This window comes from Thunnus maccoyii, chromosome 23 (assembly GCF_910596095.1).
Source record: "Thunnus maccoyii chromosome 23, fThuMac1.1, whole genome shotgun sequence".
Classification (NCBI taxonomy): domain Eukaryota; kingdom Metazoa; phylum Chordata; class Actinopteri; order Scombriformes; family Scombridae; genus Thunnus; species Thunnus maccoyii.
Genome location: NC_056555.1, coordinates 13,027,478 through 13,045,327, shown reverse-complemented (window position 1 = coordinate 13,045,327; position 17,850 = coordinate 13,027,478). Strand labels below are relative to the sequence as shown.

At 39.7% G+C, this 17,850-nt stretch overlaps 1 protein-coding gene across 1 annotated transcript in view; it reads right to left on the bottom strand.

Annotated features, from left to right (window-relative positions):
• ptpn12 (protein tyrosine phosphatase non-receptor type 12) overlaps positions 1 to 17,850 on the bottom strand; it is a 50,591-nt gene that overhangs the window by 27,057 nt on the left and 5,684 nt on the right. Inside the window, 6 exon segments of the mRNA XM_042402955.1 lie at positions 154 to 213; positions 382 to 453; positions 1,013 to 1,051; positions 2,566 to 2,661; positions 2,803 to 2,879; positions 4,851 to 4,959. Coding sequence (XP_042258889.1) covers positions 154 to 213; positions 382 to 453; positions 1,013 to 1,051; positions 2,566 to 2,661; positions 2,803 to 2,879; positions 4,851 to 4,959 — 453 coding nt within the window.

The window sequence follows — 17,850 nt, the reverse complement described above, 5'->3', positions numbered from 1 at the left end:
ACTGGAATACCACTATTACTATTGTTCAGCTGCATGGTGTGAATGAACTATGTGAATGTAAAGACTGGCAGTGGTGAACAACAAGTTTGGAGACAACTTATTTTCTGGACTAATGAAGTCTAAAGAGCAGCGAAGGCAATGAAGCAAACTTACGTTATCATACTCCACCGACAGACACCTGATAAAGTAGTCTGTTCTGGTCTGCTCTGAGTCCTAGAAAAGAGACACAAGGGGAACTTTTACACAATGCTTGACCAACACTGCCATTAGAACAAAATGTGAGATATTCAGAAGTCTGAAAAATAGACACCCCCGTCCTCCCTCCCTCCTTACACGCTCATTACAAAACACAGCTGTGATATCAGAGATCTGTCTACTTACACAGGAGATTCGGAAAGGGCCAAAACTCATGGGCTCCTCCCCTCGCATCGGGAAATACCGCTCACACTTTTTCTAACCAGAGATGAACAGGAGTTAGCTTTGGCTGAGAACAAAATGCCACACTCAAACCACAGCTTCCTGTGCACTTTCTCACTTGAAATGAACAATTGACATGTGGAACGCAGACAGTTGCATTCACGGAAAGAGAAAGACGATATAGATACATACTATTATTATACATCTACATGTGGTAAACACACATTTATAGAGGTGTATGAGTGTTATTTGAACATGTTATCAATCACACTTTAGTTTAGCCAAAATCTTGACAAGCATGAATCGATGCAAATTGACTCAAGGATTTGGTAACTGTCTTTAGCAACAGATCTTCCTTTTTCTCTGTGTCTCTTAAACACAATTTTTTTCTTCACAAACAGAAATATAGACGCAGATTCAGACATTTTTGCCGGTTTTGGGATTGTTCTAACAGACAAACAGGACCAAAAACATAACTTAGGTGGATATAATAAATGTGTGTACAGGCACGTAATAATCTGTACACTTGCACACTGTACATGCACTTACACGAAAACACATACATTCATGAGGGGATTAAATATCACAGGCTTACCCTTCCCATCTCATACTCTCGACAAGCCATTACAATAACCTGCAGAGACACAAACAGGAAGGATTACCATCAATATTTAGACTCAGCCTCTCACAGATAAATCTCTCATTTCCAAAAATACAGTTTTGTTCTATTTATGTAACGCTTTAGTTGCCAAAATGCGGTCCAGAGGCTCAGAGGAGTTCCCCACAGACTAAGAAAACCTTAAATTATTTGTGTGGAGAAATAAAGAATGGCTCAACTTTGATTTTTTTTCCCCCTATTCAACAGCACGGACAGAATGTTTAAAAGCAGAATATTTGATCATACATTTCACTCTCATATCTATATTTCACATCATTCCCTTTGATCCTACAGGAGTAATTATCAGAGCTGCAATCCAAAGCTTTTGAGAGTGCAAGTTAAGCCTAATCACACCTCCCTCTCTCCTTCCCTCTCATATATGTCCATCTGGTTCCAGCATAAGCACTCCCCATCTGCCTCTTAATTTCTGACAAGCATATAAAATATTTATTTTAATTACTTTAATTATTACTATTTCCCTTTTTTAGAACTATTAACTACACAGAGATGTTATATTCCCATGGTCGATCTTCAAGTCGGTGATTCCTAAACTTTCTTCAACTGTGACACTCTTTTTTTTAAAGTGCATATATACACATCATGCTGCTGTTGAAGCTAAAAAGAAATGGAAATGTACCATATCAGTAATAATACTGTGATAGACCTTTTCATTGCTTTTTCTAATATTAAATATTTCTGAATGAAACCTGTGTGCATTAGTGACTATGCCGACAATCAGGAAATGTTAGCTGTTCTCTTACAAATCCAAACCTGTCATATAACTGACATTAGAATAGAGATAAGTAGGTATAAAATAATTTTTTTTTATGCAAAAACTATTTGCAGCATTACTGCATATACCTTCTTAAATATTTTCACATGATGAGACGTTATCATAAACAGACACACGCATAATTTCTTCTGGGAATGAGAGAACATGTCCCTGTCGCTTTTCCAAATCCTTCTTTGCCCTGGATTTTGCCTCTCAGGCAACATACAAACCAGAGAGGAAGACTGCAGGCAAAACATGGAGTCCAAAAAAAAGTCCTACCGTCCCTCTGCAAGTTTTTTGGGTTACAAAAAATGTTCAAATTTACAGTTAATATTCTCTTAAAAAGACACTTGAGTTGAACATTAATCAAAGATGAATAAACTAGCAAAGGACAGTGCTCTTAAAACATCAATCACCAAATATCAGGTAGTATGCTATCAATACTGATAGTTATGTAGCATTTCAAAACATTTTTGTTTTGCTACCATTGTTATAGAAAGCATAATAACCGATTTCATCTCTCTTTTTTTTGTTTTAGTTGAAGAAGCTCTGACTTGGTAGCATCACAGGGGTGATGTAAGAAGTAGTTTCTACTCAGTAACCAACCAAGTTGAACTCCTGACTCATTTCATGACACAGAGGGCTATTTATTCAATTTTCCTTTTATTCTATCGATCCATCTCTCCTGCTTCTCCTTCATCCAGTGAGCCATACTCACAGCTACATTGTACTCCCAGTTCATCCTCCAGAAGTCCATGACAGTGTTCGGCAGCGGGCCCTGAGTTGCAATGTAGGCCTCTGGGCCATCCATGCCCTGTCGGGAGAGATGGACAGGAAGAGAGGGGATGTTACTGTGATTCATACAACACTTTATATCCTGAGAATTTACCACATAGCGTAAAAAAAACATGTCGGACAATGAAGCACAGGAACTTGGTTTTCAGCTGCTTTTTACCTTGATGAAATTTGCATTGACGTAATCTGTGTCCTGATTGGTTGTTTTTAACGTCAGCTTCACCCTACTGTGATCAACTGGGGAGAGAAAAGAGAGAGAAATATTTACGTCAGTCCATTTAAAGTAATTTCACTTACAGGGGCAAATACAAATAGAGTGTAACGGTAGAGAGAAAGTGAAAGAAAAAATTAAAAGGATGAGACAGAAAGAGAGACGTAGAGGACAGACAAAGACATGGGGGAAAAAAAAAGAGGGAAATGGGATGTAAAGAGGTTAATGGACACAAAGCAATATCCTCATTCCTATTACGTGTGTGTGTGTGTGTGTGTGTGTGTGTGTGTGTGTGTGTGTGTGTGTGTGTGTGTGTGTGTGTGTGTGTGTGTGTGTGTGTGTGTGTGTGTGTGTGTGCGTGCGTGCGTGCGTACACATTTGTTACGGATGAACCTGTACGTCCTTTGCCTCATCAGCAGCTCATTCACTAAAAGCTAAATGAATGGATGAATAGGTGGGTGGATGGACAGAGGAGAAAAAGAGGATAAAGGAATGAAAAATAGGACAGATGTTGCGTTATAGAAGCTTCCCCTGAGGTCATTAAGTACAGCAAGCACTCTGTGTATGAAAGCAAGAGATCATCATATATTACATGGCCTATACCAATATACTGTATATTTGTATTTGCTCAAAATGATATTTCCAATCTCCACCTTCTGTTTGTCCATCTACGTCTGTTTGCTTATAACCAACTTCTTTTAGTTTCATCTTTTAGTGCATTTTTCTTTCTTTTCTTATTTATTAAGAATTAAAAAATTAAAAGTAGAATACCTAAAAATTCTCTCTCTCTTGTTATTGGTAGGATCACTGGAACATTTAAAAATAGTAGAAGAACAAGTAGAAGATATACGGGGTAGTATCAGAGCTTCATTGACTGATGTACAAACTAGAAAATGTTTGAAGCAACATGATATTGTTCACCACTACAGTTCTGTTGCATGTTCCATCAGTCATTCAATCAGCAGTAAGAAGGCTATAGATAAATAGATTTTTTATAGTGTATGGATGTGCTTACAGGATTTCATAGAACTAAAGGGCAACATATACACTCAGTTGCCTGGTTATTAAGCACACGAAGCTAAAACTTAAGGAGCCTAATAGAAAAGTGGTTCCTGACCCTTTTAACTTTTTATCCCTTCATATGAGGCAACGTCTCCTTGCAACCCTCATCATAAGTTGCATGTCTTTAAGTTGTGAGCGATTCAAATGAAGAAGGATTTTCCCATCTCAGATAATTCTATCTGAATAATTTTAAGAGGTCTGAGGAGATCAGAAGTACTTTGCAAGAAAGAAGCAAATATTAGAGAAAAGTCAGAGGAATAAACAATCTTTTCGTGCATCAGAACTGATTATTTTCTTATTTCCTACCTGGACAATCATCTTACAACCCACTAGATTAATCTCATGACCCCTTGTAGGGGTTCTGATCTCCAGGTTGGGAACCACTGTAATACAACAGCTCTGCAATAAATACTACCTTCATGAAGGTATAATATTCTTGTGCTTTTGAACTGTACTGCAATATACTGAGGTACTTCTATTATTTTGTCCACACATTTAAATCAAAAAGGGTAGACTAAATATTAGAAACAACTCTCAGTATAACGCCATACAGTTCTACAGCTCCACAGACCACAGCTGTCAAACTACGAAGGTTTGATTGACTGCAGGGCTGTTGTATCAGACTCCATCAAATAAAATGGCAACTTTTTGTATTTTGCTTGTTGTGTATTAAGGTTGAAATGAACGAGAGATCTCACCAATTAATTATAAAGAAGCATGGCATCGTCAGCATAAAAATGGATATTACATTACAAAGTCACTCTCCCTGTGTTTCTCTCTATTATAATCAGACATATTATTATTTATATGCATGCATGCCTGTATGACAGTATAGGTTATGTCTTGTCATAGCAGGAAAAGCAAAGGTGTAACTGATATTATTAACGATGACTCCATTCAATCATTCAACCTTTCATCTGTGTAATGTGACTTACATGGCAGTATATCTTTATATCTGTTCTTCTTGACATTCTCCTCTCGCTCTCCTACGTTGGTGGGGTAGATCTTTTCCGTCCGGTATTTGGTTGATAATCGCCGTAACCGCTGTAAACAAAAGCACAAGAGAAAAAAAAAATATTTATGTGCTCTCTCTCTCTCTTCATCAGATAGCAATAAATGATCTTCCTTTCCTTCTCGCTCATCTACGAAGATGCATGATTTGTTTTTAGGTATACAGCATACAGACAAACAGAGGAAAAAACAACATGTTTTAAACTCATGATGGTTGTGCACACGAAAGAGATGATAGGAGACTACTAGACCTCTATACGACAGAGGTTCAGAGAGCAGTGATGAAAGTGTTGGAGAGAAAACTCAGACTATCTTAAATCTGTGGTGTCTCTACAAACAGATAATTATTCATTTGATCAAGTTAGAGTGAAGCTTTTTAAAATCATAGATTTACTCAGAAGCGTCCTGGCTCTACAAGCTATCATAAACAAGTTATAGTGGTTTATAAAGTTCCTGAAACTCACACACACACACACACACACACACAAAGTCAAACAGAGAATCCTCCCATTACCCGCCATTCAACATTCACACCATCGCTAATATACCACAGACACATTCGCTCTCTCCTGTTTGCGTGGCAGTGCATGAAGTGGAGCTAAATCTAATAGTAGCTGACGCTGATGAAGACACATTCAGTTAATGGGAAGAGAACAATTACAGAGTCTCGTCACACAGAGAACTGAGCTGACCTTGTACACTGTGGCCCAGAGTAAAAGTTCTTCAGAGGTAACAATGGTGAGGTTTTCTCCACTAAGAGAATTTCATTACTGAGTGTTAAAACATTAGTGTTGGCCAATATGACGACATACAATGAGTCAATGGAGACTTCACTGCATGGTGTCTAACCAAGTAGCTATGTATTTAATACCTCTGGTTGTATTATGGTTTTTCCCTCAATGCATTTAAATACCTGAATATGTCAGGTATTTAAATGAATTGGAAAACTTATAGAAGGGAATTTCTTTGTTATTTTATCTACAATCCATAAAGTGAATTTCCAGAAAATTCAGAATTTAATATAAAATTAAATAATAGTAACAACAAGAATATACCAGGAAAAAAGATTTCATCATTATTAGCCAACACTAAAACCACCGAGAAAAACACTCAGTATTATGGTCTGTAATCCACAACCCCCAGTCGGTGTCTGTCTTCTCAACTGTGAGAAGAGTTAAAAAAAAAAAAGTTTTAAAAGTTCCTTTTCCTCCACATTTGGTTAAAGACTATGAAAAAGACAGGAATTTAAAAAGTTTTTAATGTATTTCAGATTCATATTTTCTTTAAGTTGAATTCATGTAATTTGACAGAAAGTAACAGTTTCACAGTCACTGCTAATGACCGAGGTGATGAAAATGTTTTACACATCTATCAGCTCTGCTTATATATCTAAATGTTACTTTCCACTGTGTTTTCATTGACGATATTTGATACAGGGATACTGTCTGGTCTGAAAACAGCAGCTCACCTGCAGATTGAATTTGTTTGAGAGACTCTTTCATTGACGACTTCACCGTGGCCTCAAGCGACACAGTAGAAACTTTAGACTTCAAAAGAGACTTTTTTGCACCTCAAGAAAACTCCTGCTGCTTGACTCTGATACCATACACGTGTTATCGCTCTCAAGGGCCTTTTTTTTTTTTAATTCTCTCAATTAGTTCATTCACTTTCGTCTCTCTTTCTGAGACAGCGAGGAAATTAGGCATCACTCCACTTCTTCTGCCCCTCTCGCTCCCCCCTCCCTTTCTCTCTCTTGCTCTATCTGAGAAAGTCAGCGTGGGCGTTCAGGCTTCTGGAGCTTCGTGTGAAAAATGGTCCCACCTCTTCTCTTTCTGGCACTGCAGACTGCAGGCTTTCCTCCTGTTACTATAACATGGACATGTAACCGTGCATCCTGATTTCCTGAGACTCTCAAACCTCAAGCTTTTTTTTTCCTGTCCCTGTTTCACTTTTCAGTCTTGTCATTATATAACTTCCGTGCAACTGCAGACACATCAACAACATTAACAACAGACACGCAAAAGACCAACAAAGACTATTTGATATTACGAACAGATAATACTACATTTGATCTTTCAAAACGTGCCATACTGACTTCCTCTCTGTCTTCTGTGCATTATATGTCATTTGTCTTGATGTATCAATTACATCAGAAACACTTCAAAAGAGATAATTTTCTTAATGGCTAAAGAAAACATTAATGGAAAGATGAGATTCTACCCACACAACTTTCAATTTCTGTCGTCTGTTTTTTCTCTCATCTTTGATATATCAGGTTCCAGCAGTTTCACAAGCCGATGAGATGACTGCTGTACTCTCTGAATACACTACGAACACTCACACGTGTAAACAGTTTAGACTATCAGCACAGAGATCCTCTGGAGAGACATAATGAGTTTTTTTTCACCTTCCATTTTGAATCACTCATCTTTGTAAACCTGAACGACTGACTACCAGAAACTGAGGGAGAAGGAAGCAAAAGGAGAGTAAAGGAGTTTGAGAGAAAAAGAGGTACACGCACTGAGACTGTGGGCGGCAACACAGCTGTGTGTGTTCATTTGTGTGTGTGTGTGTGTGGTAATAGCATTAGAGCTCCTCTGGCCTCATGTGAATTACATTTCCAACAGAGGTCTGCTTCTGTGCTGGGCCAGAGCCCAGGAACACAGACACACATACACACACACACTATGAGCATAAAAGGCAGGCAATAGTGATTTGTGATGGTGTGTGATTCCCCCAACCCACAAAACACATTATGTGGGGACAAACATGCGCTGAATTGTGCCCTGTAACACGGTAATGATGATTAGTATTTCCCTTTGTAGCCCATTTCACTTCATTTAGGGCAAACTGGGAACGCTTGTTGATTCTCACATTAAAGCCTGTGAATTGTGATGTTTTGCAGCACCTCATCACTGGTTTGGTTTGGCCCTGCAAGCAGTCAACCTAGGGGACACAATGACTAAGTACATGTTGTCACAAATAATAAACACACTGCTTTGCTCAAAGGATTTTCAGCACATGTAATTCCAGCTTTAAACCGTCCTCTGTCAATTCAGTGGATCAAACCAGCGAACTGCCAGTTTAAGGACTGCCTCCCTGATCTGCCACCTTCCAACCTGCATTTGTTTATACTGCATGACAGCTTGTTTCACCTTCTGTTTCTTTGCTTGTCATCTGATGGTCAATGACATGTTCAAGCCACGTTGACCTGCTTTCTGCTGTGTGTTATTCATGTTTCCAAGAGTTCAAATATGTTTTATACTAAATAATCCTCCTTCATGATGCTTTTTTTAAACTGTGAAATTATTGTGTGACACAGATGACACCAAGTATTATGCAACATCAATCGTGCCGTGCTAGAGATGCATAGTTACTGTATATTAGCATACTATAAATACATCACCTGCTTTAAAGGTGCAGTGTGTAGAATTCAGTGGCATCTTGCAGAACAGACTTGGCAGAAATGGAATATAATATTCATAAGTATGTTTTAATTTGTTTATAATCACGAGCCCTTTATATCTACATAGGGAGCGGGTCCTTTTTCACAGAGACCACCATGTTGAACCGCCACGTTTCTAAAGTAGCCCAGAACAGACAAAGTAAACACTGGCTGTAGAGAGGGCCTTTCACATTTTTTGTGATTGTTTTTTGGGTTTTTTTTTTTTTTTTTTTTTGGGGGGGGGTATTCAGTTGGTTGCACTGCACAACCTCATCGCTAGGTGCCAGTAAATCCTACACACTAGTCCTTTAAAAAAACTATTTCTGTTATTAATGTTGTTGTTTGGTTTTGCTGCTACTGTTTGATTATTATCACTGTCTTGTGACATATCTAAGTGAGTATGTCACTATAAATGTATGACTAGCATAAAAAAGTTGCTAAAATGTGTTTTGCAAGTCCATCAGTGCTTGCCTTCAATAACTGACTTTTGACATATCACCACCTTCTAAGTTTATATGGAAAACAGTTGCGTATTTCCACATCCAGCTGTTATGGAGCAACATTATCATTCATTGGAGTTGTGCTTCTGTCCATCTGATGAATCCAAGTCCAATATTCACTCTCCTTTAGTTCTGTTTTTGCTCTCTACCAACTCCTGAGGGAAATATCTGGCTCTTTACCTGCTAAATGTTCCACTTTGTTCACCAGCTAATCGCTAACTGTGCCTGTTTGCCATTTGGTGCTGAGCAGATAGCTGAGCAGGTTTTTTAGAGCTTTTTTGGTGGAAACAGCTACCTGCTGCAGCCAAAAACGACACTATGAGAGTCAACCAAAACAGTAAAACAACAACAGAAGTAAAACAATGAGCTGAAACTTGCTGTAAAACTCTGCAAAGCCAAGGGGAGCTGCAGAGTTGCGTGATATGTGTTATGATAAACATACCAATCATCCCCACTTTAAAGGACCAGTGTGTAAGATTTAGGGGCTCTATTGGCATTAATGGAATATAGTATTCATAAGTATATTTTCATTAGTGTATAATCACCTGAAAATAATCAATGTGTTTTTGTTACCTTAGAACGAGCCCTTTATATCTACATAGGGAGCAGGTCCTCTTCCACGGAGCCTGTCCTGTTACTACAGTAGCCCGGAACAGACAAACCAAACACTGGCTCTAGAGAGGGCGTTTTTCGCAAGTTTCGCCGCCACTGTAGGTTCTCCAACACACTTGGAAGGGGAGGGGTATTCAGTTGGTTGCAACCTGCAACATCACCGCTAGATGCCACTAAGTCCTACACACCGGTCCTTAAAGTAAAAATGCTCACTGCAGTAGCTGAGACAGGGAAATAATACTGTGCACATCAGTGCAGTAAAAATGAAGGCTACACAAACGTAATATATTCCAGACAAACAATTTCCACAAAGCAAGTTGTGTGCAAACACTTTAAGCATTTCAACAAATACATAAATAAATGTTAGTTTCCATCAACTTGATTGAAGAGAAAAAAATTCTAATAGATGTTTGACTTGCAGTATAAAGAAAGAAATATGAATACGAGACTTCTTAGAGGTTATAGTGAAAACACTCTTGAATGACCATTTGGGGTCAATACACCTCACACAAGTATAAAAGCTACATTGGATTCAGCCTTCAGTTTTTGTACTTTGACAAATCTTTACAAAAAAACTTGGATGGAGACCCAGCTACTGTCTGTCTCGCCCTTTTTCTCTCCACTTTCCATTGTCCCACAGACAGACCCTGTTTCTAATTACTCTTACTTCCTCTGTTACGTAAAACACACACAAACGCACACACAAGCATGTGCGTGTGCTCTTATAATAAAGGAAGCCTGGAGGATGCAAAAGAAAGAAAGAAAGCAGAGGAAGAGAGAGAGAAAAAGAGAGGAAAAGAAAGGAGTAGAAGAGAGGAGAGGAGAATCTGGGCATTTTAGGTGAAGGAGGAGAAAAGGGGTGATTTGGGGGAGAGAGACAAGGGGGAGCGAAGGAAAGAGGGAGAGCCAAGGCTTTTAAGAGGCTCTTGGTAACTAAGCTAATGGGTTCTTTTATTCGTTTTTTCTATCCTTCATTCACACGCTCCCGTTACACACTGTCGCTTCGCACTAGCTTCTGTTCTGAATGGAGGAGGAAGGGGTGCAGAGAAAGAGGATGAAGAAAAGTACATATCCTTATTTCAATCACTACTCAAGTGTACTCTTCCTCTATGTAACTAGTGTTTATTTCACCACAGATAGCGGTGCAATTTCTCCAAGACGACAACATGTGATGTGAAACAGAGAATGAAGGCAGGATGACGAGACGGTGATGACAGCTAAACATACTTTCGTCCTTCTTTCAAACTCCTTCTTCCTTGTTCCTCTCCCCTATTAGTCTGTCTATTCTTTAACGGCTGCACCTGATGATTATTTTCATTATCAATTAATCTGCTCAATTATCTTTTTGATTTGTTAAGAAAATGTCAAACAGCCAAAAGATATCAATTAACTGCAATGATATAACTCAAAGAAATACAGCAAATCTTAATCTGAAGCCAGAGCTGGTGAATGTTTTGCTAAAAATATCACATAAATGCATGTTATGGATACATTTTCTGTCTAAGTGTCTCAGCTCTACAGACTTAACAGAAAAGAGCAAAACTGAAGCTTTTGTTCCCAGAGTCCAAGGTGATGTCTTCAAGTATCTTGTCTTGGGCTGCAACTAATAATTACTTTCATTATCAATTAATCAGATGATTATCTTCTCGATTAATCGTTTGGCCTCTAAAATTTCAGAAAACTGTGTTTTGAAAAATATGCCCGTTGCAACTTCTGAAAGCCCGATGTGTCCAAACTCTAAAACCTAAAGATATTCAATTTATCTTGAACCTAAGAAAAGGCAAAAAATTCTCACTCATTTGAAAAGGAGCATCACATGTTTTGCATTTTGGCTTGAAGATTGACTTAAACAATTAATTTATTTGCAAAATAGTTGCATATTAATTTACTTCCTATCAACTAATCGTTGCATCTCTACAAAAGTCTGAAACTCAAAGATATGGAACCAGAGAATGTTTGATTTTTTTTGTCAGTCAACCAATATTGTTTAAGCTCTAATTTTATACAAAAAGAGAACAAGTGTGGTAAAATATTTTAACCCTATCATTTGCATTTTTACGAGTACATTATGTACAGAAGCATAGATGCCAAACACCACAGGAAGCACGCCTCTTCTCAGGAAAGGGGAGTTACTAAAAGTCTCATGAAAGCCTTTTCTAAAGTTTTCACACATTTAAAGACAAGAGTGCACCAAAACCACCTACACAGCACTGTTGTGGATGTGTCAGCAAAATGTGTGTAGCAGATTACACCTATTTAAACAGTTGATGGTTAGAGATGGTGAAAGATGATGTTCCATTACACATGTCAAAAGTTCATATGGTTTTTGATATACTTTCTACTCCCAGCTGTCTATCACTTTGTGACTTTCTATCAGTCGGAGGAACAGCATGACCGAGTTGGCCAGTTTCCTGTGAACGCTCGACTTCCACTGCCCCACACACACATACATACGCAGGGCGTTGCCCCCAAAAGCCCGGTGTCGACTTCACAGACCCCCTTCAGGGTGCGACTTTATTTGGCCTAACATGACAAGGATGCCAGGGTATTGACTGGGCAGAGGGAGGCACGTAGAGAAAGTAGGAAAAAAAGAGAACATGACGGTAGATACAGAAAATGCGCTAGAGAGGTGGAGGTAGGTAGAGAGATAGAGATGTAGAGTTTTTGTTGGGTCTAACCTACTTTCTGTCTCCTGGCTGAATAAGTCAGCATTGCTGTACTTCCCTGGTACACTAAATAATTCACACACACACACACACACACACCCATATATATAGAGAGAAACACATTCTCTTTCTTGAACTCAGCAGTAGCATTGATTGGCAGAAAATATGCTCTTCCTGCAGAAGTGGTGGGAAAAAAAAAAGGTTTTTGTGTGTGTGGCCAGGAAGTGGGGGTGTCGAGTGCTGGTGGCAGAGAGGCTGTACTGACGGTCACCTTCCATGCAGTCACACACACACACTCACACACACATACACAAGCTAAAATAGGTCACCCCTTACAATGCTCTCAGAAAAATCCATCTCCCGCGCTGCGAGCATGCGGGGAAAAGATGCACTGCTACAGCACAGAGACTAAAAGGGTCTCTATGGCTCTGTATGACTCTGTCGATTCAATAAGCCTGATTGGTCTTTCTTTCTCACTATTAGTCCCACATTGGAAAAAAAGGTCATATTCAGTTATATTAAAAAAAAATCTGACTGCGCCAAATTTTTAAATATATCAAGTGAAGTGAACAAGAGTCTTTGTCACCTTTGGACAGAAGCAGGCTAGCTGTTTCCCTCTGTTTCCATGTTTTTATGCTATGCTAAGCTAACCAGCTGCTGGTTCCAGCTACAAATCCACCGTACAGACATGAAAGTGGTACCAATCTTCTCATCTAAACATCAGCAAGAAATCAAATAACCATATGTCTCCCTGTTCCTTACAGTGTTTAGTTGCCAAAGTTTATAAAGACAAATAAAATTTTTCAGAGAACAGGTCACCATGCCAGGTGTCTACTGTTAGTTTAACGGAGCTTTCTAATCAAGCCTAATCACTAAGGAAATAATATGAAACCGCACCCTGACCACTAGCATGAGTCAGGGTCCGGACTGTGTGTGTGTGTGACCTGCTCATTAGCTAAAGATCCAAGACGAAGATTATGTCAGACGATTAGCAGCTGTATACATACATACATACATACATACACACACATACACACACACACACACACACACACACATTGTTAAGTAATTTCCCCTGTATGGCCACTAGCCAATATAGGTCAGTGGAGCACTGATAGCATCAGTGGGCATTCAAACACGCACACACACACAAATACGCAAATAAATACACACGACAGCCCGTCATTCACTGGCACAAAGCAGAGTGTGCTTTCCTTTAATGAGCTTCCATTTCTCTCCCTCTGTCACTCTTTCCTTTTTCAATTCATAAACCATCTGACAGAATCACTGCACGTCTCTTCTGTTATGCAAGTAACACACGCAGCAGTTCAGTGTGCGAACATGACGACACAAGAAGCAGAACGTAATGTTAAAAATGTTAAGAATGTTAAGAATCACCGAAGGAACTGAGCTGGATTTTTTTTCATCCAAAACCCACTGGTGAACATAAAAGCATTGTGGATAGGATGTGTGCGCATCAGTCTCTAACCTGTGTCTGTGTGTTTGTGCCCTCACAACCAATGGTGTGCATGTGGTTAGTGACAGGGTCGCAAAGACTGCAGGAAGCACCTGGGCTGAACTGTTAAGAACTCGCCTCAATCGGCCATTTAAAACCACCGTCACTTCCTATGGGGCCTCAAATCTCAAACATACTGTACATGTAACACACAGATACACATATACTGTAGACTCACCCACTCACAAACACACACACCTAAAAACATCACAGAAAAAGATGACGGCTAAGAAAAAGTAAATATCACAATGACCTCAAACTTTTTTTTCTAGAAGTATCACATATCTGTTGAGGTATGGAAAAATCATCTGACTTTGTGTAATCATTTTATGACTTACTTAGACAAAAAAACTGTATCTCATATTAACAAAACTAACAAACACCATCACAAAAGAGCAATGATAGTTGCTAAACAATAATCAAAGTAGTGGTCAGATTAAGGAAAAGGGCAGTGAGAGGGTAAAGAAAGGCAATAGATCTGGATCCAAAATGTCTTCCAAAATGTGACACAATCAGGGTTCAAAATTATTTATTTGTCCATCAGCAAAATGGCTAGTGAACGTTCAAATTTTAACAGCCACTCAATAGATTATTATTGTTTTTGTTGGCTAGTGATGGTGCTAATTTTGTGGACGGAAAGAAAGAATATACACAGTACGCTGAGCTATCAGTTGATAAAACTTTCATTCAGGTTTTGTGTCCTTGAATAAGACACTGAACCCCCGCCAGTTTCAGTCGTGCGACTCTGCAGCTGACCGCCATGTGACTTTCCCTGTGAAGATCAGAATGACATAATTTTCACAGCATGTCCTCTCTCTGTCTCTCTCTCTCTCTCTCTTCACCATCATTTGCTTCCGAAAAGAAGCCATGAAACCGTCTTTCCGTGAGCTTGGTATTTTTCTGGATCCCAAACACACAACCTGAGAAGTTTGACATGTTTGAATTTCAATTTAAAAAATTGCAGACTTCTCTGTTAACACATTTAACATTTACTGGTATTTGCCAGGTGGTCATTTCCCACTCTGGATCTAGGCCTACGGCAGGAAACAGATGTGGACGAACCGCATATAATCCCAATCATCTGGGACAGGACCTCATTGTGTGTTAGTGTGCGCTCAGTGTTTGTGTGCGTATATTAATCATTTCCCTGCTCAGATATTCACAGCCCGTTAAGCCTCAGTCTCAAACTTCAACCTGCCTACGTGATTTTACACATCTCTCACTCTTTGTCAATCCTAATCTGCACTTCAGTGTGTGTTTCTCTGTGTTAATAAGACATTTTTTTTACTGATATTATGCCAAACTGACTTCCAAAAGTAATATTTTTTGTTTCTTGTGGAAGCATACAGTGTCCACGTCAAGAACACTTCAGCAGAGCGGATGCTGATGATAAGTTTGAATGTTTGTGTGCGTGAGCTGTCATGACTCCTCCATGTATTCATTTCCTTTCACCTAAGTAACACATTACACACACATTCACACACACACACAAACACATGGCATAACAGCATAGTTTCCTGAGTGTGTGGTCTCCTTATCTTGATCAATAAAGTTCTTCAGCCTTGATGGTGGGTCAGCTTGCTTTCATCATGTAAATACACACACACACACATACACACACACAAAAAAAAAACCTCCAGAGTGGAAATATTGTGTTGCTTCTCTTCTGAGAAACACCAGGCTTAGGGGCAAAAGGCTGGTTTTTCTAGGTTAAGCCGTGGGAGGGGGCGGGTGAGAAAGAAGGAGGCTTGTGACACCAAAAGAAATTGGGAAGTCTTGTTACTGTAACACAAGGCGGGCTTACAGTGGTTGCCACACACACAAACACACTCACACACACTCACAAAACAGCAGTCGACCCTGCAATGTACCCCCCCCCCACACACCCACACCCACACAAACAAGCTAATAAAAGCACACAGCCGCACAAACACGCACCAGGCTTCTCATTTTTAGCTGGCGACGGGAGATTTCACTGGCTGAGATGACAACCATAAAGGCAGATTTTTCCCAGCTACAAGTACACCCTGATAAATTATTACTTTTCCTAAGATATCTTCCTTTTTTCAAGTTCAAAAGTTTTTAAAAAAGTTTTTCCTCGTCGAATCTAGGGTTTAGGAGTAGCAGTTGTCATATACTGTACAGATTGTAAAACCCTTTGAGGCATTTTGTGATGTGTGATGTTGATCTATTTCATATTTAGATCAACATAAAGTTAAATATTTTATTGCCAAGTCAATTAAGTTGATAAAAATTTGTCTTGAAATTTGTGCAGCTCAGAATAAAAACAAGAACACAGGACAACAAACACACCGTGTGATCAAGCAAATGGCCGGTTTATGTCAGTGGTTTCATCCAATGAGAACACCAAACAGGACAAACTCATTTCCCTCCATTATTGCTGAAATTAATATTCTTTCTAAAGAGAGCCGCACGTTACTATTTGTCATTAACTGAAACCTGAAGCTCTAGATTTTTTCGCTTCCTGTAGAGCCCCTCCAGCTCATTTTCAACATAATGACTGACGGATGAGTTTGAAGATGAGAACCCTGCCCTTTTCAGCAAACGAGAGATGAGACATATAATGTGCTCACGTTCAAATTGATAGCCTGAAACGGGACAGATATACTTTTTATTTGTAAAATACATCTTAGCCTTGTATACTCCTGCTGTTTCCTCACAATAAAGTCTTAAAATCTGGGTTTTACTTTCACAATTCTTGCCATCATGCACGTCATTTATCTGAACTCGACTCTCCTCCGCTTTGATCAGTGTGACTGCCTCGGTTGAGTTCATCTGGGACGGCTCTGAATGTCGGCACATTCCCAAAACACACAAATAAGTCCACCTTTACCCTGAAGACACGCATAATGTGCTGGCAGTAACGGTTCCCTGACAGACACAAAGACACTATCAAAGAGCTGCTGCACACAAATAGTTGAGCAACTAAAGACGGTCTTGCATCCCTGACCTGTGTGTGTGTGTGTGTGTGTGTGTGTGTGTGTGTGTGTGTGTGTGTGTGTGATACATGGGCATAAAGGCTTCCAGATCATGTGCTGGAGGTGTGTGTGCAGGGTCTTCACATGCACCTCAAGCATACATATGCACACACACAAAGCTGAGAAAAGAAAAGGGGAAGCCCCCCGGTGACAGTGGAAATTATTACGGCACACAAACACAAACCCACATGAACACACACTAGCATGCTTGGCACTGTCACGTCTCATTTTCTTGCCTCCCCTCCGAGTGTTTTATGTCTGCCCAACAGGACACATGTTTAGAGGATAGTGTGTGTATGTATGTGTGTGTGTGTGTTTGCACATTTTTGCTTTCTTTGATGTGCTGCTTGGGAGTAATCTGCTTGCAAAGGTGGGGCAGGAACACACACACACACACACACACACACACACACACACACACACACACACACACACACACACACATACACACACACACACACACAGGTTGATCTCCTATGTCTAAACCCTGTCTAGACTGCAATGGTGAGCCCAGTGTACCCAAAGACAGATGTGTGTGTTTGTAACTGTTTTTGGACACAATGTCAAAATCGGTGCGATCACACAGGAAACATCACACACATCTGTTTGGGTTTCTTTTTCGGACTCTGTGTCTGGTTTATTTCCTGTCTTTACATGTTGCTCCTCATTTCCAGCTTGAATCAGTTCGAGGATACATTTGCTGAACCTGTGAGAAAGTAATGCGCCTCCTCTTCTCTCATACATAGCCTGCAATATCCAGGCATCTGTTCATATGCAGACGTCTGTTCGTGTGCCACATGGGGCACCTGGCATATGAGCAGACGCCAAATCGCAGTGTGCTTAAAGAAATTTGCTCTAAGCTCCGTGTTTGACAACAAATTTGATTTTGCATACATGAAATTTCACGTCTTCTATGATACTAGCATCACACTGCCAGGGTTTGGGGATCCACTGCAATTGGAGACAACTGTGTACGGCAATGTGAGCCGATTTGGGTAAAAGTTGTCACTGATGGTATGTTTCTTTCAGGCTGCGTGATGGCCTAGTAGTTACAGAAGGTTTCCTATAACACGGAGGTCACAAGATCAATCCCTGCAGCTTGTATGTCCATCAACAGCTGTGTGTTCAATCAACCTGGCCTTGAGCTAACCTATACTCCCAACACCTCACTCCCTGTCCTCCCCTA